Source organism: Plodia interpunctella, chromosome 5 (genome assembly GCF_027563975.2).
Source record: "Plodia interpunctella isolate USDA-ARS_2022_Savannah chromosome 5, ilPloInte3.2, whole genome shotgun sequence".
Lineage (NCBI taxonomy): Eukaryota > Metazoa > Arthropoda > Insecta > Lepidoptera > Pyralidae > Plodia > Plodia interpunctella.
This window is the reverse complement of record NC_071298.1, coordinates 10,348,846-10,375,869: the sequence shown is the minus strand read 5'-3', so window position 1 is coordinate 10,375,869 and position 27,024 is coordinate 10,348,846. Positions and strand designations below refer to the sequence as shown.

Here is a 27,024-nt window from a genome sequence, read left to right as displayed (position 1 = left end):
TCGCCAGCTGCCTGCTAGGGATGGGCTGGATTTTTTAACCGGAGTTTAAATGGTCTATATTTATTCATAGTTATGTATTGATTGGCCAGTTTTGTAGTTTTCAGGTGGTATATCGATATATCTGACTAGCTTACATAAGCGTATATGTCTACGTAGGCATGTATGGCATTTCTTATTATTATTTTTTTATTATTAGGTAGGTAGATATTAACCTAAATAAACAGCTAACAACCATTAAATCATCATCACTTCAACCACGTTTATGTACAATGCTTGAAAATAAATTAATTTTAGAATAGTGTAGTCTATCCCACTGCTGATTTTGATAGGAAATACCTATACATATATCTCAGCTTATGTTAACTTTTAATCGAAGCCCAGATTCACTTTCTACTTACATATTCTCCACTTCTTACGACAGCTGTGAATTGAAATATCGTCTACACTACAGAGCCTACATCCTGTCGTTAATAAAAAGGCATCCGCAACCATCAACACCGCCCATCCCTATACTGCAGCATTTTCAAGAATTTCAAGGTTACATCTCAGTTGGCTGCAAGCGGCCGCCGCGGCAACATGTCCCGCGCGCGATGACGTCTCCACGCGTCTCCGACAACGTCGAGCTTCTCCCGCTCAAGTCTGCCCTTGTTACCAATAGTAACTACAAAGATGATGACACATATTATCCGCCCAATAATGACACGCCGTCGAGCTCCCACGACTATACGCTGCTGTCGAAGCGGACGCCGGCGTCGAAAAGGTATTCTTTTGTCTTGGTTTTACAGGTTTTTTTTTATTAAAAAAAATATTAAATTAATTTTACTGCTTTTTGATTTTTTAGTCTTTTGAAGGAGATAATGTAGATCGTTATTTATTCCTTGGAACACCTCACTAGACAAGCGCGGCGTCGAAGTTTTAGGATTAGAATCCTATGGATATGAATATGAATAATTTGAAAACTGTGATAAAAATATAGATATAAGTACAAATAAATATACAATGGGAATCAAATACATAGGATCTCTAGATAGCCGATGGTCGTAGTGACCACTACACCTCGGAATTTTACGAACAAAGTAATAAATATACAAACTTTACTTATATTTGTGTAGATTAAAATATATATTTTTAAGATTAGTATTACGTCAACTTATGTTTTTTTTTTCATGTAATGAATTCGAGTTGTACAAGATTAAATATTTTTATTTTATTTATTTTGTCTTATTTTTATATTGTTTTCTTTACTTTAATAAATACTCATGGTCACAAAAAATGAAGCGCAAGCGCTCGTCTATAAATCCTGCTAAATGCGAATCGGAGTTCCGTAGCATTATGTATCAAAACGGCAAAAAAAAATATTTTATTCTGTTTTAAGTATTGCATCATCTGTCTGATTTCAACTGTCTAACTATCACGGTTCAGCCTGATGACAGCGGAGTCTCAGCACTAGTGTTATTATAATCCTTTGAATACGGAACCTGAAAAATTTAAAATGTATCGAAGTGCTCCTTTTTGAGTCTCTGCTTCGCCTTGGCAGTTTGACTCTTCAAATACGTCACCTTTATGTTATTTGCTTACAGACTGCAAACAATATGGTACTTAGGTATCTCAAACAAAATAAAGTAAATCTATTCAGGGTTCACTAACCTTTGCTCGCAGTGAAATCTTTATTTGTGTTCCAGTCCCGAGTGAATTGTCTACTACATTACTATAATACAGATGTTACATGGCGAACTGTATAAAGAAGTCCCTCGAGGAAAATTTCTTCGTCAGACATTTCGTCGTCTTTCTAATTCCCAGAATTTCCAATATTCATGGGGTTGGTGGGTATCAATTACTAATTAAACCAAGGCTTTGAATGTAGCAAGTTATTCGTTAAAATAGTTTTAATTTTGTCGTATTTCTTATAATAATACTGCATAATACTACATGAATTTATATGTATAAATGCAAAAGTTTATATGTTAATTACTCAATCACACAAAATCCATAGGACCATATTTCAATGAAATTTTGTACACCGGTAGATATTTCCCCTCCCCTGTTATAGGATATTTTTTAACCCAGAAAAACATCAGTAATTTATTGTCTGTATGATATCGATCAAAACTAAAAACATGATTAAGTTAAGTAGTATCACCCGCATTTTCGCCCGCGGGAGCTTAATGTTTGACCTCGTGTAACTATAACTAACTATATCTATGCCAAATTTCCTAAAAATCGGCCCAGCGGCTTAGCCGTGTAAGCGTGACAAACTTTTTTTTATATTTAGTAATAGCTGTGCCCCGGGCTTCGCTCCCGTAGGAATTTCGGGATAAAAAATATCCTATGTGTTATTCCAGGTTATTTTCTACCCGTGTACCAAATTTCATATCAATCGGTTCAGTAGATAATGCGTGAAGAGGTAACAAACTTTCACATCTTCCAATCATATTTTTAAATCTTCCTCTATTTGTTCCAGACTTCTGTCCCGCGCAGCCCAGCCTGCACCCACGCCGCTGGTGACGCTGTGTGGCGCTCCGCCCCCGTCCCGCAGGCGAGAAGAGCTGGCGGCGCTCGCCAACCTGCGCAAAAAGGTGGCTCCGGCGCTCCTGCAGCCTGAAAGGTCCTCTTTTCCTTATATAATTCGAGGCTCTATAAAAAATACCCAAATCACAATGGTCGAGAAGTCGAAGGAACTCTTCAACTCATTCTGAGTCCCTCGACTCGAGATCTGGACGCAGTGACTATGGCTGGACCTTTCAAATCCAGTTCACATACTGTCTTTGCGTAATAGAGTAACGCAAATAAAAAAAAAAAGGTTCGCGACGAATATGGTTACATATTCGTCTTGCTTTTTTGTGGTCTGTATTATTAAAAAAAAATTATAACATTAAATTAGTCCATAAAAAATCGAGTTTTAATATAGTTTTCACTTTGTGCGTAGCCGGTCTACGAAAATTGCTACGATATTGCATTTTCGTTCCGTAGAAGACCTACGAAAGCCGCTACGCATTGTTATTATAATAGTTATTGACATATAGATTTTTTAAATATTTTTATTGAGCAAGAGAAATTGATTTCTTTTTAACATAATAAAGAAAAATTCAAACTAAAATTTTAATACACTTAAAAATATAGTCGACGTAAAAAAAAAACAAATTTACCTTCGTTTTATAATGTGCAAAAGTTTTGTGGCGTGAAACGTGGTGACAAAGGAATAAACACCTCAACAGCTGCAAGGCAACAAAAGCATTCCCAAAGAGGGTTTAATTCAGGCAGTAAAACCACAGCCGAATCTTCGAAAATAGTTTAGATTTATTTAATTTAATTGTCAATTTGGTCTGTGACATCACAGCCGAGAATGTAGCCGAATATGCAACAGTTAGTAAGTTTGACACCACATAAAGAACGGCGCACCACCCCTTCGGTGGTGACTATCCTCCTCTCATCTGAGCGTTATCCCGGTTTCTTCCGGTTTCAGTCGTTGAGCGTCGGAGCCCAGGGTCCGCTTATCTACTTTTCCGTCTCCACTTCGCACGTTGAATCATACTTTCGGTTTTCGTAGGCACGGATTTTGAAAATTAATTTTAATTTTTGCAAACCTATCGTTCCTATGGTTTTCGAGGTCGCTAGGATACGCAGCGTCCCAGAATGTGACGCTGCGTATCCTAATACGTATATTATTATAAATACCTATTAATCTTAAAAAAGTAGGGTCGTGACTACCCTACTGAGATCGTTTATTATTCCCATATTAATTCCATACTTACACAGAATACGAAATGAGCAATCAATCATAGGGTCCTTATCAAATATATGACATGAATAATAAGGACTTAAGGGTGGTAATACTAGCTATAAAGTATAAATAAATAAATAAATATATATACCGACAAATCACACAGATTGAGTTAGCCCCAAAGTAAGTTCGAGACTTGTGTTATGGATTACTAACACAACGATACTATATTCTATAACATATACACATATAAATAAACATCTAATACCCAGGTCAATCTGAAAAAGATCATTTTCCATGTTGCCCTGACCGGAGATCGAACCCGGGACCTCCAGTGTAGCAGTCCGGCGTTAGGCCACGGAGGTCGGCAAAAGTATGTTAAGCAACATTGTGGCAACTGACTGTTGCAATATTAAGGCGAAGTTGCATACATTGTAAACCCACATTTGTTAAATTGACGTCTTTGAAAAAAAGGCTGCGGTGAAGTTTACTGCCCCGTTTCTTCACCTGCGTTTAAGAAGACGAAGTTAATTTTTGACGTCAACAAATGATGTATCGCATGATCCAAAATTGAATAAAGAATTTTGAAATTGAGCTACCTATAGTTGTTACGGCCACCTTAAAATTATTGTTTCTTCTTGTTCACTCTCTCTCTTCGCGTGTGCGGTTTCATTCGTGGCCGTGACGCCTCGAAGCCGGGACAACAATTAAATCCTTTCCCCGACGCAAAGAGGGATGTCTGTCTGTCTATCTGTCTGTCTGTGTACATGGCACCGTAGCTCATCAGGTGAACCGAACCTGAATGCGGTTTTTTTATTTGATACCTAATTTTTATGTGGTGGTTTTTAGATATGTTTGATCAAAATCGGTTCAGCCGTTCAAAAGTTGTAGCGAAATTAATAGTTTAGTGAATGTCGGGGTTTTTTTAATTTGTCTAACAAATAAACTTGTGCAGATTCGACCAGCGTTTCTTCTGACGACACCTTTGGTAATGCTGTTATTGTTTACCGCTTTGTATGGCATCCATCTATATCCTCCATATAGAGTCCTATAATAGGGCGGGAACCCCACGCTAATAAATTAGTTTAAATGACTTGACAAAACGATAGTCGATCGTTCCATCAATGCCACGTTTTTCACCTTTTATGTCACTCTCGAGAAGATTCCGTCCCAAATTAGTATGATCTGGACTCACATGAAATGAAAATTTAGTTTTCTCTCTATTTTTGGCTTTACTATTGATAAAAGTGACCATAGATAAAATTAATTTCATTTATCTATGGAAGTGACTATACAGGGTGATTTTTCATTACTCTCACTGGCGACTGTCTACACGCTCAGTCCATGACACTGAACAACTTTTCGTATGGGAGTGTAATGGAATTAATGGAAGTCGGCAGTAGACTTAGTTTTAAGTAAATTTTTATTTTATAACGTCCTAAGTTGACTAAAGAATTTTAAATTTTAGTAACCCCGAAATCGCGAAGAAAAATCGTAAGACTAGCGCTTTAATTGAACTCACCCTTAAGTATATATCCGCCCCGAAGTCAAGATTGCAAATCGCACCCCTTCAGGCGAAGTGTTGCGTGTCCCACGATAATAACCGCGATTCAAGGTTCGAACCCGTGATACCGGATGGCACTGATTGTATTTGCCAATAATAGATCGGTTTCGATGCCCTCGGCGGTTGCTATTGCAGAGGTTACGAGTAGTTCCCGCCCTGGAATAAGACCACTAGGAGGCGATAAAAAGTCTTGACAATTGACAGCCAAAAATAGCATTCCCATAGAGAGTAGACGTGAGACAAGCGTCTTGTCTGGTCATAAAACCTGAGCCGAATTTTAAAAACGTAAGGTTTAGCTGTCGTTGGCCGAGCTGATATATATGTTCGACTTGGCAACACTAAACATATAAATGTTTATTGTAGGAACTGTAAGAACAACAACAACGTCAAAAAGGAGCATGAGGAGCTCGACAACCGCCCCAAGCTGCTACAAAAGGTACGTTTTGCTATCCATCCATATTAATATTATTAATGCGAAAGTCTGCCTGTCTGTCTGTCACACTTTCACAGCTAAAACGCTGGGCTGATTATTATGAAATTTGTAAAAAAAAATTTAATGAACATCGGGTCGTTAGTTAAGGCGATACGCTCAACACACTAACGTCACCTCACATTTTTTTTAATCTCTTTTATTTCTTAGCTGAAATTAATAATTTAATAAAAATATTTTAACAGATTAACTCAAGCCTCATTATATAAAGAATTTTAGTGGAAATTATTATAGTTTTCTATAATAAAATGTGGTCACAGTAGACTAAAAGAAATTTATCGGCCACAGTTTTCGATTGAGTCAACTGTGAGTACAATAAATTCCTTTATGATTCGCCGGCATGTTTTTTCTTTATAAAACCTCACGTTTCTCTTTTATATATATGAACTAGATGTTGCCCGGGGCTTTGGAACTTTATAGCATCCTAACCCAGTCTGGATTTTGACTCCAGTGTGAATTTTGAGAGAAAATATAGCCTATAGGGATTATTGGATAATCCCTATACGACCTCGGTGGCGAAGTGGTAAAGTGCTTGCCTCTGAACCGAGAGGTCCCGGGTTCGATCCCCGGTCGGGTCATGATGGAAAATGATCTTTTTCTGATTGGCCCGGGTCTTGGATGTTTATCTATATATGTATTTGTTATAAAATATAGTATCGTTGAGTTAGTATCCCGTAACACAAGTCTCGAACTTACTTTGGGGCTAGCTCAATCGGTGTGATTTGTCCTAATATATTTATTTATTTATTTTTATTTATATTTTCCTTTCTTATAGTGAAAATTTTTGAATCGGTTCAAACTCACAAACACTCTTTATAATAATAGTGTATATTTGGGTAATTTAATGTGCATGAGTTCGAAGCGTTGTGTCCCAATCGCATTAAGAGTAAGGGAATACGGTAAACACGTGATAAACCCGGCAACTTTCGGCCTCCGCTAATGTTACTTCCCTAATTCCGAATAATTGGGTTAATCCTAGGGACTCAAGGAGTAGACAATTAACTAAAAAGGAAAACTATTATCAGTCAAGTAGAGTTTAGTAGTGAATTCTTTTAGAACGTGTTTCTAAACAATATCCATAACGCATGTTATCTTAAGACCAAGTTTCATACAAACTTGGTCTTTCTAGAAGTAGGCGCCATGAAATTTTGCATTTACATTTACAAATTATCCAAATACCACTATTGCCATGGGAATTGCTATGAAAGACTGCCAGACTTTGAATTTTAGTACTATAAAAGATCAGTAGATGGCGCAGAGTGTATGTTAAAACGCGAAATGGTTACCTTTTTACAATTTCCGACTAGAGATGTGAGAAAAACAGAGAAAAGAACTATTCTCAGAAATGTTCTCTCTTGCGATTTGGAATTTTAGTACGTACTATACAATAGATGGCGCTAGCGCTAGCGCCATCTGAGTGTATTTTGAAACGCGAAACTGTTTTCATGAGATTTGTTGACTCTGGACCCGACACAAAAAATGTGAAAGTACTTTTGTTTGTTTGGTAGTTTGTTAACTCTTCATATTTTATCTACTCTACAAATCTTCATGAAATTTCGCGTATCTGTAGTCAGTCGCATGAGTACGATGAAGGGCAACCAAAAAGTTCTATTCCTGTGGGATTTACTATTAACGACTCTGCAATATTGCATTGCGTTATTTATCCATTGATACAATCATGGACACAGAACAAAGCTCTTCTAGCCTCCGGCCCAATAATCTCCGCTACTTTTCCATTGACACACACAGAAGATTGCAGAAGTAGGTAAGTACATCTAGAACAGCCATGCTTTCCTCATCCCAGGCCTGTAGTGTTGAGAAAACAAACAATATTCTATACAACAGAGTCCTAAAATAATTTCAGATTTGTTCAATCCTATTCCACTTTTTCTATTTTATTTAATATCTACGATAAATGTATAGTGAGTTTATATGTTCCTCTTCATACTTCTATTCAATAGACATTCGTGAAATTTTGCAAAAAATGATAGATCTCTGAACTGTCCCCGTTAGAAACTGACGCAGGCGAAGCCGCGGGCAAAAGCTAATCATATATAAATAAATATATTAGGACCAATCACACAGATTGAGCTAGCCCCAAAGTAAGTTCGAGACTTGTGTTATGGGATACTAACTCAACGATACTATATTTTATAACAAATACATATATAGATAAACATCCAATACCCGGGCCAATTAGAAAAAGATCATTTTCCATCGTGACCCGACCGGGGATCGAACCTGGGACCTTTCGGTTCAGAGGCAAGCACTTTACCACTGCGCCACCGAGGTCGTCAAATCATGAGCTATCAAAATCCCGCTTCGCCTGATAAATCTGGCAACACTTATTACTAGCTCACAAAATCGCCTTATCTAATGCGGTTGAACGATGGGAAGTAGTTCCTTTTAAATGGACTGATAATGGCGTGGATTAAGTGGCCGAATCATTTTGCTGACTCAGCTTGTCGAAAGAAATAATACGACTTACGGGTTGTAACTATAGATTTAGAAGGGCGCGCGGTCCATGACCGCGCGCGTCATCTTTGACGTTAACATTAAGCTGCGCAGAGAAACTATTGTCTAAACGTCAGCGGCGCGCAGGTAAAGTCAGTGTCAGTTGATTGGTGTAAATCACCCTTAGATTCTTCCATTCTACAAGTAGGTATCAAACCTTCCTAAAGAATCACACTATTTTTTGGTGAAAACCGTACTCTAAAGTCCGTCCGGTACTTTTCGAGTTTATCGCGCTCATACCGACTTTTTTACGTTAATGTTCTTATGCATAAATAATATTTTCTTTTGATCAAGTATGTATTTTACCATTGAAATAGACCGTAGATCCGAGTATATACATTTTGACCGACGGCCGGACAACGAAGTGGTTTTATATAAGAGTTTTGTTTTACCTTTATAGATACGGAATCCTAAAAACAATAACAAACTTCCACATAACCTTACATATGTCACCGCAAACGAAAGATACGTTTTATTGTTCTTGGAAATGTTAAACGAGGTTAAAAGTAAAGGCGTTGGGAATATTTTGTGATACTTAAGTTTATATATATGAGCTTTCATTGGCGATAAAACTAATTTTCTTGCATTTAATGACTTTACGCCTAACAATTATTCTACTGTTTTACTTTATTTTAGTACGTCACTTTTTAACTAAAAATTAAAAATATAATATAAGTAGCCATTTCTTTCAGTGTTAGTAACATACATAGATAAAGAAGAACAAGCAATCTATGAAATGACTACGGGCAGAAATATCCAGCAAGCTGGAATTGCACCTCACCTATGAAGTAAATTTTGGCATTCTTGATCTGGAAGGAAATTAAATCACATTTTGTATTCTCTTGTTTTCTTCGTCTTTACTTTTTCTTTATCAGGTTGGAACTGGAGGAAACTCAAAGTAGGCCGGAGTCCTTGACCTGTGCGGAAACGCGTGACCTTCGTCGAGAGTCGAGAAGTGTAAACAGCTTTGTTATGCTGTGAATTAACAAATATTCTTTTATAGACCCTTATTTATTATCCATTCAGTAAACGTCGCGTGGATTTCACACATAATAAAACTGTATTTGTAAAAGTATGCGTAAGGTTCCGTTCCTGTGAGAGAAATAAGTATAATTTGTGATCTTGCTCTCGTGTGAGCTGTGACGCCTAAAAACCAAGGGTTTGCTTGAAAACTAAACCTTAAATTTTATGAAATTTCGGCTGTGGTTTCACGAACTGACGTTAACGTTCTCCCGGTTCCTTCCGTTCACCGCGTCGTCGGAGCCCAAGGTCCGCTTTTCTACTTTTTCTCTTATACTTAGCACGGTACTTGAGTAAAATTAATTTCTTCTATTACTTTGTTGAAATTATGTTTTAAACAAAATAAGTGACACATCAAATAATTTTAATTGTTATTACGTCTATAAACGACTAGATGTTGCCCGGGGCTTCGCTGCCGTGGGAATTTTGAGATAAAATGTGTATAATGTACCTTTCTAATGGAGAAATAATTTTTGAAATCGTTTCGGTCATATCGGAGATTACCCGTCTCAAACATACAAACTCACAAACGCTTACCTCTTTATAATAATAGTATATATATATAAGTGTCCAGCATGAAGATTTGTAATTAAAACGTAGCATTGTTGAATAACTAAGTATAGTCGTAACAAACCTATGATTTTGCCAAGTTATGCCCTAATCGTGTAGCTTAATTAATAGTTTGAGTAACAGGTGCTTATTGCGTGTAATGTGTAAATTATGTAAGAAAGGAAATTTTAAACATAGTTTGCAGAAAGCTGTGTCTTTGCAAAAAGAAGTCGCTGAATAAAATATGAATGTGAAATTCTTAGGTAACAAATATTTTACTTACAAACAAATATTTTAAATAAGATTCATCTCGTTAAGGATTTCCGTAACAGAAAACGTAACTAGTTAAATTCATCTTGCGTCTGTCTGTCGGTCAAACCCGTTTTTAGAACGTTTAGAGGTATCAAGGTGATTTTTATAACAACTTGACATATTTTCTTTAGTTCTCGCTGCATTATTTTTTAATCTAAATGTCCTGTGAAGTCTTCGTTTATTTTATGTGCAATAACTACTTATCAGAAAAAAATTGGTAGTATAAAGATGTTTGCTAGGGTTAAAAAAAAAACGGATTTAAAACATGTGCGTGACGTGGATAAAAACTTTTTTGGCGAATGGCGAAAGTACATTATGCGTGGTCACGTATTCATGATCATAACTTTGATTGACTCGTGACATGTATACGAAATTACTTATGAACTTTTAAAAAAAATTCACGCACACGCAACTGTCGGCACGACATGTCGCATATGGTCTGTCTGTCTGTATGAACGTGATATACTCAAAAACTACACGGACGGATGTTTTTACGGTTTTCTATTCACCAATAGACAATGTGATTCCTGAAGAAGATTTAGGTGTATAATATATTTTGAAATAAAATATTATTATTATTTTAACTGAGCGAGGCAGGGACGAGCTTAAAATGTTATTATTTGTTATGGCATGACTTTTCATTATAGAATGCCTTGCCAAAAGGGGCGCTAAAATTTGAAATGCCTACTGACGGCAATTGTGTTAATCTACCACAACATCTATCATTCTTTATCTGTCTGTTTCCGAAGTTAAATCCACATCCTCATCGCATCCTTTATCCCAGAAAGAGTGTCGTAATCCAAGTGTTTCAGTTCGCGTTCTCCTGTGGCCATCATTTATCAGAGGCAGCGGCTCGGAACAAATTTCAAGGCTCGTTTCAAACTTTATTCTGTTACTATAGTTAAATCCCGGTGCTATGCTCTCTTGAGAATACTGCGATTGCTAAAAAGAAAAATTATATCTTCCATTTTAATACAAGATTTAACTTGCAATGTACTCCTGTATACTAGTGTGTAATGTAATGTTCGGTTGGAATCTTGTAACTCAATTTTGAAGCAGATGTCTTCAGCCGTTAGGCTGATTTTGTACATTTAGTATTTTGATGACAATGCATTTTATGCTAAAAATAAGCTGATGTCATTAGCGGGAACCGTACACGCGAATGACTGGCCTTGAATAAATATTTTCACGCCCTTTTTAAAGAACTCCATGTCATGATCCTTGTTTGTAGTTATAATATTGGCGATAAATGTATATCTTTTTATTCTATTTTTATCTAACAAGATACTCCATCATGTTCATTATTATAGCAACATATTCTCTGCTCGGACAAGTCATTAATCTGTCCGGGACAGGCCGTGTGCGTCGGGGCGGCCGCGGGCGGAACAACATTTCCTACATGCTATACCTACTCGAAAAATAATATCGGACCTTTTAAAATTGGTTGAAAAAGGTAAGAATAGAATGCATAAAGGTATTTACAAACTCGATAATTTACTGTCGATTCGTAATATATATACGTAATGAACGTATTGATTACTATATTACTATATATATATATATATATATATATATATATATATATATATATATATATATATATTCAACTGAGGACGATATCAATCACTTATTGACAAGTTATAGATATATATAATCTTTCCGTGGAAACAAGTCTACAATAGGAGCAAATTGAAGATCCATATATAAAGCTAAGTTGTTAGACCGCAAATGCTGGTCTAAAAATAGCACAGAGATTGCGAGAAAGATTCCACCCTCCGCTTCTGTAAGTTGAGATAAATGTCCACTATATAATAGGCACACAGTTCTACATTAAGAAAAGTAAGCCACATGTTTATATGTCATTTTTTAAGTCAGAAACCCTTATATGTTCGTCGTGTACCACACTGGCTTAGCTCAGTGACTATTAGTGAAAAAAACTGTACCTAATTTGGCAGATGCATAACGCGAAGATAAATATAGAAAATAATCTCTAAAAATAGCTTCTTTTAGGTTCCTCTCCTACACCCAATGAAGAGCGATTATTTTCTTTCTCCCGATTATTCCATCGCATAGTAAAGAAAACCTTTTATTTTGTTAAATGAAACTCAAACGCATTTAACATTTTAAATCGCAGTCAAACGCTCGTTTCACATTCATTAGAGTTCAGTTTGCAGTAAGATACGCTCATGTCAATTTCGACCATAGACAAAAGAAATATCTATGATTTCGACGCTATCACCGCCGCATAGAGTTTATGTTCGACGACAGGATATGCGATTGACTGTACTGCTTCTGAAAATAAAAGGCCGATAAAGGGCGATGCAGACAGGATGCGTAGGTACGAACCTTGTATACATAAGCGTGCGCGTATTAGTGAAGACACGTTGTATTTTATGTACTAGATGTTGCTGGGGCTTCGCTCCCGTGGGAATTTTGAGATAAAATATAGCCTATAGCAATCTTGGATAATGTACCTTTCTAATGGTGAAATAATTTTTGAAATCTGTTCGGTAGTTCACTCACAAACATTTACCTCTTTAATAAATAGTATGAGACGTGTCACAATGGATAACTAAGGAAGCCAAATAACCTTGCAAGATGAAAGAGAAAAGAGTATAACTTTGCGAGGTGGAAGAAACAAATGTAGGAACGCGGACCCTTGCCATTTGAGTTTCGGAGTCCAGGAATAACGATCGGGATTACATTCAGATTAGAGAGAAACACCGACGTGATCCGTGTCACATTGAGTGTGTTGTGTAGACGTACTTTTCCATACACGTATGTACTGCATACGCATAATGTCTGAACCGGCCTTTACAGAGAGAATGGGGGAGGGATGATCTCATTCTCTGCTTTCTGGCTTTTACTCTAACGAGCCGCCTCCATGCGAACTCTCGAGGCTAGCCAACTTGTGCCACCATGTCACAAAGTATATAGGGAACACAATCTTACACTGGCTATTAAACCAACATTTCTATAAGTTTAGTGCTGAGTGTTGTACATTTATTTATTTACATATGTTTATTTTTTATCTATTATAGACATAACGTGGGCAATACGTTCTGCTTTCAAATCGTATATGTTATACACACACAATTTATAATTAAATTTTTAATTAATTAATGAAAGTAGAGTTTATTTGAGATTGTTCAGATTAAAAATAGGCACAGAAAATATTAACTATAGTTATGTATACGAATATCTTCTGTTGTTATTAAAACTATCGTTTGTTTAAAGACTTATCTTAATTTTATATGAAATAGACTAATAAAGACTAGCAAAAGTTACGAATAAGGACTTTCAGTTGAATGTGTTGAAATAGCTAACCTGCGCTAGTTGAAGAAGCCGTCCTCTCCATCTACATAATTTTAATTTTTTTTTTTTAATCACAGATTGAGCTAGCCCCAAAGTAAGTTCGAGACTTGTGTTATGGGATACTAACTCAACGATACTATATTTTATAACAAATACATATATAGATAAACATCCAAGACCCGGGCCAATCAGAAAAAGATCATTTTCCATCATGACCCGACCGGGGATCGAACCCGGGACCTCTCGGTTCAGTGGCAAGAACCTTGCCACTGCGCCACCGAGGTCGTCAAAATTTAAAGTCGAGGTAGTCAAAAGTTAAATTACATTGAGCACACATAAAATAAAAATCGACCGCTTATTTATCTATACTATCGTTAACATGTGCCGACGCTGAAGTCTACATTTTTTTAAACTTTTCCAATTAGATGTGTTACCCTGGAGATCTTGGAAGTTCTCAAGTTCCCAAATATAACTTTCTCGAACAAAAATAACATGTTACACAAGTTTTTTGTTTCATCTAACTTAGAACCTACCTAGTCGAAGTAGTCTTCACAGCTGGTTTAAGTCTTAGAAGACTTCTTTCGTTATTTACTCGTACGTGAAGACAACGGTTAGATACCTATAATAAGTGGACTTCGATCAAGTATTAAAGTTTTCTGTAGCAAGAATCTAATTAAAAAAGTATTCTTTGTAATAATAAAAAGAGCCCTGCCATGTGCAATATTTAGTCGCATCGGTTTAATTTATGTGGTTAAACTTTTTTTTTAATAGCCTGTCTAGCGTCTCACAGCTGGTCAACGGCCGCCATTTTATATGCCACATATATTTTCCTCCTTTAGCAACATAAAAAAAAATTGAATCATGTTGTTAATAAAACAAAATGAAAACCTAATCTATTAACAACAATAATTATTGTTTTTGCTAAATGAAACCTATTTCCAGATTGAAAAGACAAAATTTTACACTTTCTTTTTTAAATTAGTGAGACACTTTAACGGTCGTATTTGTGAGAAATGATTGATGAATACAAGAAAGGTTTTCAATAGACTGCCTACCCAGTACCCAGCCGGTCCAGGGGGTATTTTAATTTGAACGGGAGCATGGGCCGCCAACCCCCAGTTTCGAATAGAGATTGGATTTGAACCTAACCTTGTCTGTACCTTTAAAATATTTTCATTCACAGAATGTAATTTTATCTTAGTTTAGGTATTTTCTACGTATCTGTTTTAAAATAAGATTTATGGAACAAGAAGAAGAAAGCTTATTATTATATATTGCTGTAAGTGCCATGTCTGTACATAGAAGCTATATATAGTCTTTATGGGACTAATAGAAGCCAAAACGATTTTTATAGAACTTTTGTCTGCTTATCCGTCAGTCTTTCTGCCTGGTATGTTTGTTTCTATGGTTATCACGCAAAAACTAGGTACTGGATGTAATTTGATGCGTAAAAGCGCTGATTTCTACATATACAATACATACATATATCATCCCTTAGTTATAATACTGAGAAGAGTTGAAAGGCTGGCTTGTTTTAATGTCAAAATATAGTCATGTAAACACACGAGTTACTATAAGGTATGTATATTCTAAAGTAGTAGCTCATAAGTAAAAAGAGTTTTTAGTTTAAATTTTCTAAGTCTGAGAAAAAGTTTGTCCTGAAAAACACTTTTAATATAACTAAACACAGTAATTATTATGTAAAATGAAACAAATGAACATATTAGCTACTTCTAACCCGGTATTCGTGTTGCGGGCTTATTATCCAAACAAAAGCACTTTGTCCCATGCAAATATGCTCGAAACAGCTCGTTATGAGCTGCAACTTTTATTCTAAATGCAAACCATTTTTAGAAGGTTATTTTGTTCATAAAACTATACCAGGGTATTTCCCATTTATATAAGTTCATGTAACTTTGCGGCGAAGGTCGAATTGGCGAAAACATTTTTATTTATTTATTTATTGTTGCACACAACAGTTTACAACTTATACATTCTTATGGTAAAAAAAAACAATAGTGTACAATAGCTGGTTGTAGGACCAAAGGTAATAAAGATTGTTATTCTAACAAGTAAACATGAGTATGACAGCCAATATATATAGTAATAAAAATAAAGCGTCAGAAGATGTGAAAACTTCATGCAATAAGTACCATTAAAAAGAAATTGCCAAAAGAATTGTGTGAAACTAAGAGATTAGCAAGCGAACTTTGTTTTTGAAATTATTTGGGGTTAATAAATAGATGTAGGGTACGCGGTCCGAGTCATGTGCTTGGTACAAAATATTTTAACATACTTTTTTTTCTCCATTTTTTTTGGTATGACATTTTTCTTAAAGTTTCTACAGCTGAAAAAGAATAATGTTTATGAGGAAAAAAATATATGTGTAATCTACGCGAAGCCGCGTGCTAAAGCTAGCAATTTATAAGCAAAACAGAAGGAGAATTGTTTTGATTTTCGTCACGAAACTCTTCAAATTTTGTTGAATGCAAATTAATCGTGGAGGCTTTGTGTGTTATTACTTATTATGCAAATAAATGGAATTATAAACGTCACGGTAGCAATTTATGGCTTTCATGTTTTGTATGTAACTTGTATTTAACTTACAATAATGGTTTCTATATACATGTGTAGCCGAATATTCATGTACCTAGGGTTACCAAAGCTAAAATACTGACTTCCTGACAAAATCCCTGACCAAGCAATATATTTTTGTCAGTTATATTTTATAATACACTATCGGCCCGTTTCTCGGGTATAAACATACATTATACACATAAACCTTCCTCAGGAATCACATTATCTATTGGTGAAAGCTGCATTACAATCGGTGCAGTAGTTTTGGAGTGTATCGTGCGCGCGCTGTCTGCTTGTTTTTTTTTTCGTTTCTATATCTGTTTTCAAAATTCTGACGATTCTAAATTTTCTTTGTTTCCCTGACAGAGAGCTAAAATTTCTAACATATCAGATGGAGGTACCTATTCTGTGAACTCAGATGAAATCGAAGTAGGTACCTAAGTAAATAAATCTAAAACTGTATATACGTATGATTTGAATTTCCTTTCGACATTTAAAAATAAGTTTAACTTTAATGTCCTTAGCTTAAGTTATATATTTCATCTGCGGGTTGGCAGAGCGAATCAAGACATTTGGCTCGCGTCCAGCTGGAAGTCCGCTGGCTCTGGATGTAACGGTTTGCATTTTAATGGGGGATTGCTTTCGGCCAGGGCCGGACTTTCTACAGGGCCACGGGGCCCCGGGCTCTGGCTAATGGAAATTAAAGCGAACATATTTATTGTATGTAATACAGGTACATACATGGACGGAGCTCTTTATTTCTATTAAATTTTTGAATGAATTCATATTCAAAATTCTTTATTCAATTTAGAATTGTTTTTATATTTTATTATCCTATATTTTCTTTTTATACTTACACCAATTGAAGAATAAATGAGAATTATGATATAAATGTTTAGGACGTGAGCGAAAACGGCAAAGTGGTCCCTAAACAGGACCTAACTAATGCCTGAGGACCCTGATGGAACTTAATTGGGCCCTGCTTTTGTTAAGGTTTTACATCTGTTCTTACATGCATAGTTGAACCGTGTGTTAGACTTTATAGGAATCGCCTTTCTCAGTAATTTGAACCAATTGTGAATGTCAAATGTGATGAATTAATGGTTACTTTGAATGTGATGAATTAATGTTGAAATATCAGTTTACTTGTCGTGGTGCTCACAAGAGCAAACATAGCATGAGCTTAAACACTAACAACGAAAGCAATGAAAAACTACATAATATAAACTAATCTAAGTACCTAGTCTAGTAAATTCACATTATCGAACCTTTCAAAATGACTTCTGTAACTCCAAAATAGCTAGCTTATATTTAATGTAGGATCGTGTCTATCTATTTATAGTACAAATTGGACACGAAACTCTCAGTGTCGCAATCTAAGATCCAAATATAGAATGGCAATTCTTGATACCCGACTCCCACGCGCTCAAGGATTTAATTTGACATTGTACCTCAATGACGTATCTACTAGAACAAGGCTTGTTTATGAACTAAAATGTTTGTATTTCGAAACATCATTTGTTATGTTTCCTATATATATATATACATTATATACATTCCCGGGACTGAATAATTGCGTTATATAACCGTCAAAGTTGTCGATAAAGTCATAAGACGACGCTATCTTTACGGCCATAATTTACATTTTATTCGATATCGCATGGCATTTGAGGTTGCAAAATGTTTAAAGTTATGTGAAACGACAGGTCGTAAGAATACTACTTAAATGTTGATTTAGTTACTATTACAATAAGGTAAATTGTTATTGATATATTGTTGAAGATAGGATACTTTTCACGCGTCATTTAGGCAAAACATAGAAAACCAAAATTCTGAAATATGAACAGAATATTGAAAAGTCATATTTTGTTTATATTTCATGTCATGGAATAAGATATATAAGGAATGAAATACTAATTCAATGATTTCAGCATTTTTTCAACAAGAGAACTGATACGTCATTTGTTTAGACATATGTCTACACATCAAATTTTAACCATGATTTTACCGGACAAAAAGTGAGGTCTGGCTTATAAAACGTAATGTTAAGGCGTGTAAGTCTTTGACGTTGTAATTAATTGAGTTTTTCCTACGCTTTCACACTTGACTTTTGACCCAGTTTGTATTCATTAGGAAAGGTGCCAATCATCATGATAAATTGTATGGGCGTTGATGTAATTAGCATTCTTCGGAATTAGAATGTTTTTATGTATAAAAAAATTATGACCATGAAATAAATATTTGTAATCTTAAAAGCGTATCAATAAGTGTACGGCTAGTCGAAGTAAATACAGATCTTTTCTAAATAAATGTACAAACTTAATATAGGGCAATTCGTAACGGTGCCTTAATCTTAATAACCTTCAATCATAATTTAATTTACCTTAAAAGCTGTGGTGGATATATTTCTGTACCCTTTTAGTTAGACATAAACGCGTGTTGCTGATATAAAAGGGTGAAGAAGAGCTAATATTAAAAAAAAATCACTAGATTTTTGCGGTGGATCATAGGTACACAGTGAGTTTCCATTGCAATTCGGCGCGAAAATGCGCACGGCACCTTGCCTAGGCTTGCATTTTAGACATTCTTAATTTATAAGTTACTTTGGAAGATTAATTTAACCGAATATAATTTTGTATTATTTTTGTAATAAATTAATATATTAGGGCAAATCACACAGATTGAGTTCGCCCCCAAAGTAAGTTTGAGACTTATGTTATGAGATACTAACTCAACGATACTATATTTTATAACAAATACATATATAGATAAACATCCAAGATCCAGGCCAGTCAGAAAAAGATCATTTTCCATCATGACCCGACCGGGGATCGAACCCGGGACCTCTCGGTTCAGAGGCAAACACTTTACCACTGCGCCACCGAGGTCGTCTAACTATTAAATTAACAAAAAAACTAGATCTATTAGATGGATCTACTGAGAATAAAGGATGAATATATTCAGGATAATATGTATGAATATATAATTATGGATTTGTTCAGGTGCTGCAGACAAGGCCAGTGAGCATGGTAGTGCAGTGGAGCGAGGTGCGCACGGCTTGGCAGGACAGCGACTTCATCACCGAGTGTCTGTGTTGGCACAATGTCTACCGGCAACGGCACGGCTCGCCGCAACTGTACATGGCACCAGAGGTAATGTATAATAATACTTAATAAACATAATGTATATAAATACTTAGTCATTTATTCCAGTAATCTTGGTTACAATATAAGGCCTAGTATAATTCATACTAATATTATAAATGCGCAAGTCTATCTGTGTATTTGGCTTTCACGACTAAACCGCTGGACATATTTTGATGAAATTTAATATGCACGTAGTTAAAGATCTCCGTTCAAACATAGGATACTTTTTTCCAAAAATCAACCCCCAAATGACTATAAAGGGGAAGAAACTAAATTCACGGGCAAGAGCTAGTAAAGTACGACGCATAGGAATACGACGTACCTTATTTACTATATTGAAAACATGCGAAAAATAGAGAGAGAGAGAGAGAGAGAGAGATCTCTCTTGTCGTCACAACGTCTAGCAAAAACGGAACGACTCGCCGCAGTTGTACGTACATGACACCAGAGTTAATCCTAACTAATATTATAAATGCGAAACTAAGTTTGTTTGTTATCTCTTCACGCTCTATATACTTGAACAAACTTCTTGAAATTTTTCATACATGTAGTTTGAAGTATAGAAAAAGATTCGTTGTGTAGATAAAGCGTTAAGAGGTAACAAACAAAGCAACTTAATTCGCATATATAATATTAGCTAGTATTAAATATAATAAAATAATTTCAGCTGTGCGACTACGCGCAGGCGTGGGCGAACCACCTGGCCCACACTAACAAGTTCCACTACCGCAACGACCGCGACGTGGGGCAGAACCTGTACCAGAGGCCGGTGAGCGCGCTGCAGCCCGACGTCACGGGTAAGGTGCCACCTAAAGATGGTCGTTTAAACGTTACTTAGCATATAACATACTATTATTTAATTTAAGCACAAAAATAGATTAATAAATTTAAGTTAATTGGGAGATGGGCCCATGTTACAAGCTGGATTCCAACTGACGGGTACAGAAAGCGAGGTATGCCTAGGACTAAGATGGTCGGATGAGCTTAGGGCATTCGACAGACATTGCATGGAGAACACCAAAGAAGGGACACGTGGAATGGGAGAGGGGAGGCTTTTGCCCAGCAGTAGGACATGTTATAGCTATTAAAAAGAAAAGTTAATTGCTTAGACTTAAAATTTTAACACTCGGGCAATTTTAATTCGATAAGAAATTTTAGTTCCTTGAAATCGTTCAAAAATTAAAACTATCAGTAAATTAAATTATAATACATATGTTGGCAACTTTTTTCAACGAAAATTGTATTAATATATTTATAAGTATTATTAGTATCGCAAGACTTTTTTAATTTAATAACTTCTTTCAGCAAAAAAACAATAAGCTATTATAGATAGTAGATAAACAGTGTTAATAAAAGCCAACTTTTAAAAATATTTTAATGATTAAGTCTGTTTTTTAAATCGTTTAGCCCACCTCTATACCTGGCCCGGAGCGCGTTTGCTATTTCCATCTCACCATAGAGTGGATTCGAAATGTGAATTGTGACGCAACGACAACCACAACGCAATGGGATTTGTTCGCTGCGTCTCACTTCGAATCGACTCGATGGTGAGAAGTGAAATGCAAATCCGCACTAAGCCCTCTGATCCAAATTTAAAATTCTTTATGAAACATACATACAGTAATACAATAACACATCAGTAAATTTTCCACAATTAACTCAAATGTTATGGGCTCAACTATAATATCTACACAACAACTCAAATATTATGTAATACATTAAAATGATAGGTACATTAGAACTATATATATACATCACATATTGATGTCAAAAATGTACTTAAAACTTTGTCTACTGCCGACTACCAAAGCGTAGTGAAGAAGAATACGTTTTTACGTATTCTTGTCCTACCTAGGTCCTATTGAATACTACGACAATATCAAATGTGTGGACATTTATAGTTAAGGTATAAAACTGTAATATACATGTGATATTTTTTCTCAATAATGACTACCTATCGGAGTACCTACTAATTCCATGTGACTATCCGCGCTATCCTTCTCGGTCATTGGATATTATTATTTGGAAGATAGAATAGAAAGAAGAACGAAAATGGAAGCCAAACTTTTCAAAATGAAATTTAAAAAATCAGAGATTGCCAGCGATGCTATAATTAGTTATGTCATAGAAAATAATAATACAAAAATAAATTAATAAATTTAGTTAAAGAAAATACTCCATCCATTTCTATGACCAGCAAGATAAAGTTCAAACTTATAAGATTTCGGTCGAGCGCGTTGACTTCAACATAATCACCGTAGCCATTTCGTAGATGATCTACGTACTGTCGTAGCCGCTACGAGTTCGTAGTGGTTTATAAATTAGTCGTAGCATTGACAAGAAACCGCTACGAATTTTTTGTTCGTACCAAGAAGAGAAGTAATGTAAGGTTTTACATTTTTTCTATTAAAAATTGTTTAAAAAAAATGTATACATGGTTTATACTGGCTCACAAATTTTCACTAACATAAAGAATGAACGATCATACAAATACTTCTACGAAGATCTGAAAGTGGACTGGCCCACTGTGTTTCATCCCGATTGTGTTATGTTTCACAAGATTGTAAAGGTCAATCAAGGGATAGGGCTATAGCTAAGGATTCTCCTCGTGGGCGATATGGGTTAGTGACCTGCCATTTAACATAATTTTTAACAAAATCGAAAAAAAAAATCACAATCTTTTATAACTATGGACGGTGATTTATTTGACAGGAATTGATCGATCGGTTTATCGTCCGTCCGTTTCATTTGAAGCTATGACGCCCAGAGCCCAGGGTTCGCGGGAAAAATAAAAGTACAATTTCGAAGATTTGGCCATGATTTTACAACCGACCGCCTACCTTTCATCAACCCTCTTTGGGAATGCTCTTCTCTCTCTGCAATTATCTCTTTTTTGTTGCCAATGTCTCTTTTTTATCATTTTTCTTTCTACTATGGAAGAAGTTTCTATACAAACTAGTAGTACCATAGTTTCTTATATGTTTTTTCTTAAATCACACAGATTGTTGTAAATTTTATATTTACACTGTAATGTTGTGTACATCAATAAATAAAACTTATTATAAATTCGCTCCAGGTCAAGAAGTGTCGTCATACTGGTACGCCGCGGTGCGTCAATATAATTTTTTCAAGGAGTCCGACGTGCTCCACGCTAATGTCAACGCTGGTAAGTCAATCAAAGGGCAAGGCTCTGATCAACTGCTAGGGCAAGGGCAAGATATTCAATATATTTTAGGTTACACACTGAACGCCAGCCTGAAAACCCGTGTTACAGTATTGATATTATAACGTTTAAGTATCATTACATGTCCCTTTTAGAATACAGCTTGTTATTTTTAACTTTGACGTTGGCAAAATCATCGTTTTGGTGAACGATGGAGCCGTAACACAAGGAAAAAAATATATAATTAATTTGTTCGTATTGGTGGCTCATTTGCACATGTAGGTATTGAAAATCCAGTGAACATTAAAATCGAGAAATACGGCTCCGAAATTTTATTGATTGATTTTGTAAGTTACTTAAATTTATTGTATTTATTATCATTACACAAATGGTATTATGTCAATAAATGCCTGCCGCATAATAGGTGTAATATTGTTTAGGCCACTTCACTCAAATGGTGTGGGTCGCTACTCGCTTCTTCGGCGTCGGGAAGGCGCGCTCGCGCGCCGGCAAGATCATCGTCGTTGCCAACTACTCGCCACCAGGTGAGAAAGAAACAAAGAAATATCGTTTATTCAACACATAAAATCTTACGGAAAAACAGGCCTTATGGAAATAATTAAGACATTTCAAAAATTAAGAGAAATATTTAAGATTTCAGAAAATGTAATGATCGCCCTACCACCGCATCTACATTTCTTGCACAAGTTATCTTAGTTGGTTAGCAAGCTGTGATTTAACTTCAGGCAACCTGTCCGGCCAATTCGAGAACAACGTGCTGCCGCCGCTGCCGGACACGTTCGCGGACCCGGCGCCGCCCGAGCACTGACGTCTGTCCATCCGGGGCCGGAGGCTCCACATCCTCGCCACGTATCTCAAGTAGACGGCGAACAGAAGCAAACTTACCTTTGACGTCTCATAAAATTTTACTTTTTTATGTCTTCCACGGATATGAGAACAGTAATGCTCTATATCTGTGGTTTCTTCCCATATGACTCCCATAAGACGTCCGTCACCTACAGCCTATTAAAAATAACTTACATAAAATCTTTCTAAAAACAATACCCGTCATTGTTATCAAAATACTTAATGTCCCCTCTATACAACAATGGATACCTATCTTTCTCGTCACTTCTTTGCGTGTCTTGTGAAACTGCGACAGCTTTGTCGGTGGGCAACATTAATCATCACGAGTGCAAGAGTCAGGGCACAGTAGGTCCCCCATAGTTTGATAATAATTTTATATTCAATATCTTCCGGTCTCCTTCATTACATTCATACATTAAACAAGACATGTCTATTGTCCACGGCTGGTTATTGCTTCCCAAAAAGCACCCAAGAGAAGTGCAAATCAAAACTTATACTAATTAATCTCTCACACAAAGCACACTTTTATGTTTGGTTAATGAAAATGGGTTACTATGGAAACTCACATGACACGCATTTCAGCTGAATCTTGTCGTTTCAATCGAGAATCCAGAGTAAGAAATACCTTTCCAATTTGGTTGTGGTAAGTATTACATTGAATAAGAAATAGGTATATAACTATATACTAGGCCTACAAGAATGCTGAAACACCAAAATTATGTCCACGCCACGGTCCATTTCGGCATCGAGCATAGTCAATTAGCTTAGATAAGAATATCGGTTGTTTTGCCTGAGCTTGGATTTTATAAAGATTTTTAGATTGTAAAACACAATTTTACGCACATTGATGTTAACCAAGGAGCCTAAAACCAATATAAACTTTTATTTTGTATTTATTTTTGGTTTCCTAATTAGTTCTAAGAAGTTTTGTAAAACCTGCCATATTGTAAGGGACAAAATATGATATATTTTGAACTCAAATCAAATATAAGAAAGAAAATATTTTCTTTGACATTGTATCTGACAAAAAATCTTAGTGGACATAGGGAAACTTACAACTAAGCGAATTAAAATTAACAATTCAGGACCTAAATATATTTGTCGAAAAGGCAACCAGCTCAGCAGGTATTAAGTTTTAGGCCCCTTGGTATAGTGGTATAGATTTACGCCTCCTGCCATTGTTATAAGTAGATTTCCAATTTTACAGCTTTTGTTGGTGCTTAAATACCAGATTATCACATTTTAAAAGTTAGTGTGTAGCTATGTGATCACGTAAATTCTTACTGTTAAGATTAGTTAATAATTACCAGTCTAAACTGGTCGTATTATTACAACCCCCAAAAAAACAAACAACGAAAAAATGTAACCAAATATTTAGTCCAAAAATATGTTAAGACACATACATGCTAGAAAACTTGAGATGGAATCTCTGGAGCTTTCTTTATTTGTAGGCATTATAGAGTAAATAAAATATTAAGATAATAAAATAAACAGCCTAGCAAACAAATGCTGCACAGTAATCAAACCATGTGTCATCATTGCGGAAAATAAAATAAAAACTTAAAAAAAAGTTTACCTGGTGGTTTCTTTTTTATAAAAAAAATATATAGCTGTGCAGCTTTTATCTAGAGCTCCTAAGCTAAGCTTGCCTCATATATTCCTGTTCATTAATTTGTAAAAATACCGTCTTCCTATGAGGTTGATGATATTAAATATGTACAATTGTTAAGTTTACCTGATATTAAATATTAATGCTTTATATTTAAATCCTTCCTAAGACTTTTCAATGTTAAAAATTTATAAACAATATCTTTGGCGGTTATTATTGTCTAGTCATAAGCATTATCTGGGTAAATAATGAGAGATTTTTAGGTTATAAAACATTTATGTACAAATTGACAAAAAGTGTGAAGTTTATTAGTTTTATAATAACTAGCCCGTACATACTATGAAGGTTTGTTTGAACACTGAAAAACGAATGCAAACAAGTACCTATTAGTTTTGTTCATAGAACAATTAATTTTTAATATTACAACATTAATGATCAGGCTTCCCCTAAAGTTTATAGATATTCAAAACAAACAAGTTATCAACAATTTATAAAAATCATTAGGAAGTTAATTATTTTGTCAATACAGTTTTTTGTTCTTGACTGTACCTAAAGAAAAATCCTCAGTAGAATCTAAATATTTATTGTGAAGAGATTAAAGATCATTTTTGCTTGAAATAGATAATTTTAGTGATATAGGTATCACAACTGCCTATGCTTTTAGTATGTTGTGAAAAGTTGTTAATAATGCACAAAACATTTTCCCCAAATAGGTATATACAAGATGAATATTGCTGTAGGTATATAGTTTTCAATAGAAATCCAAAATTAATTAAATTAATTTTTGGGCAATGTTATTTGATTTTACAACAAATAAACGAAAGATGTAATACCAAAAGATCAAAATACAGAAAAAAATTACAAATACAAAATTTATCTTAGGGGAATCAAAAATATAATACAATTACATTATACAAAGCAGTGCCCAGCCTAAAAAATTAATGTGCCAAAATTAATAAAAACACTGTTTGCCTAAAAAGCCCAAAATTTGTAGCATCACTAGGACTTAGATATTGTTAATATTGGTTAAACCGTATAGAATTATTATGGAATATTAGGTGGCTAGTGTTGTCCTGGTTTTGGATGTAGTGTAATAAATCCACATTTGTTAATTTAATTGATCAATGGCTGTGAATTGTTAACTGTTATTATTAGAACAGAATTGGCTTGGCAATATTTTTAGTGGAAATAAAAAGTACTTAAGTTAATGATAGTTTGATTTTAAAGTACAACCCAGGTACAATGCAGGTGTCATCAAAAATATAGAGTATTTATTTTCCATATCCAGGTTCCATAACATCAGATATGGTTACAGATTTTCAGATAGACAGATCAGATATGTGATTAGATTTTGCTAAACTCATAGAAGTTCAGAAAAAATCCATAGCATTCATTTAATATTGACCACATATTAACTATTTCAAGATGAAGAGAAACAAAGACTGATACTGTCTCTCATTTTTTATAAAACCCCATTTTGAATGAGGTCAGCCATCACATTCCTACTCAATGTCTTTTCATCCACACCATTATAAAATAAAGCACTGACTTCTGTTGATTACTTTATTGTACTTACAATTAGTTGAAATGATTTCAGTCATAATGTAAATTGTTCACTCAGTCCATCTATGTTTACAACTGGTGCACACATAGTATAATCTCATCTCTTCCTCAGCACGTCTTGTCTGACCCTGGAAGAACACCGCTTCTCTGTGACTGCATTTAGGGCACATATGATCTTTGGTGCGCGGTAACGTAGGATCACTAACCACATCTGGGTTTATATGGGTCAATTCGTCTACTTCGTGCATAATTTTGTTCACGTATACACAATTTGAATCAGCGAGTTGCTTATAGTCACAATTCCGACAAGCATACAATAAAACTTTGTTGTTTTTATCTTCGCGCGGATATAACATGTTATTGCATTCTAGACAAAATTGGATGCCAACATAACCCGGACCACCGTCCTTTCTGCCAAGATTGAGGGTCATTTCGCTCAAAAGAAATAGATACAGATACAGCCAAATAAAGACCTATCTGTATTATAAATTACAAATAATTAATTATCCTTTACTTGCTTTGCAATTCATGTAGACAGACAAAACAAAAAGCGTTGAGCTGAGCGGGCGGTGATGATTGAACTTGAAATTTACCTTTTTCTAGAACTAGGTATT

General features: G+C 35.2%; 3 protein-coding genes across 3 annotated transcripts in view; 2 read left to right on the top strand and 1 right to left on the bottom strand.

Moving 5' to 3' along the window:
• RpS23 (Ribosomal protein S23) overlaps positions 1 to 27,024 on the top strand; it is a 66,076-nt gene that overhangs the window by 36,629 nt on the left and 2,423 nt on the right. The window lies entirely within an intron of this gene.
• On the top strand, positions 342 to 26,055 carry LOC128669876 (uncharacterized). Its single transcript, XM_053745090.2, has 8 exons — positions 342 to 760; positions 2,462 to 2,605; positions 5,649 to 5,721; positions 19,065 to 19,214; positions 19,876 to 20,005; positions 22,285 to 22,374; positions 22,812 to 22,916; positions 23,118 to 26,055. Exons 1-8 carry the CDS (start codon positions 357 to 359, stop codon positions 23,198 to 23,200), a joined length of 1,179 nt encoding a protein of 392 aa, XP_053601065.1. The 5' UTR covers positions 342 to 356; the 3' UTR covers positions 23,201 to 26,055.
• Polr2I (RNA polymerase II subunit I) lies at positions 24,629 to 27,024 on the bottom strand. Its single transcript, XM_053745097.1, has one exon. The coding sequence runs from the start codon at positions 26,839 to 26,841 to the stop codon at positions 26,461 to 26,463; it is 381 nt and encodes a 126-aa protein (XP_053601072.1). The 5' UTR covers positions 26,842 to 27,024; the 3' UTR covers positions 24,629 to 26,460.

Bases quoted from the DNA above. Each gene is read 5' to 3' on its own strand.
- LOC128669876 (XM_053745090.2), top strand. From the start codon at position 357: ATGTTAACTTTTAATCGAAGCCCAGATTCACTTTCTACTTACATATTC. The intron at 5,722-19,064 runs GTACGTTTTGCT...GGATTTGTTCAG, and splicing joins GCCCCAAGCTGCTACAAAAG to GTGCTGCAGACAAGGCCAGT. The intron at 22,917-23,117 runs GTGAGAAAGAAA...ATTTAACTTCAG, and splicing joins TGCCAACTACTCGCCACCAG to GCAACCTGTCCGGCCAATTC.
- Polr2I (XM_053745097.1), bottom strand. From the start codon at position 26,841: ATGACCCTCAATCTTGGCAGAAAGGACGGTGGTCCGGGTTATGTTGGC.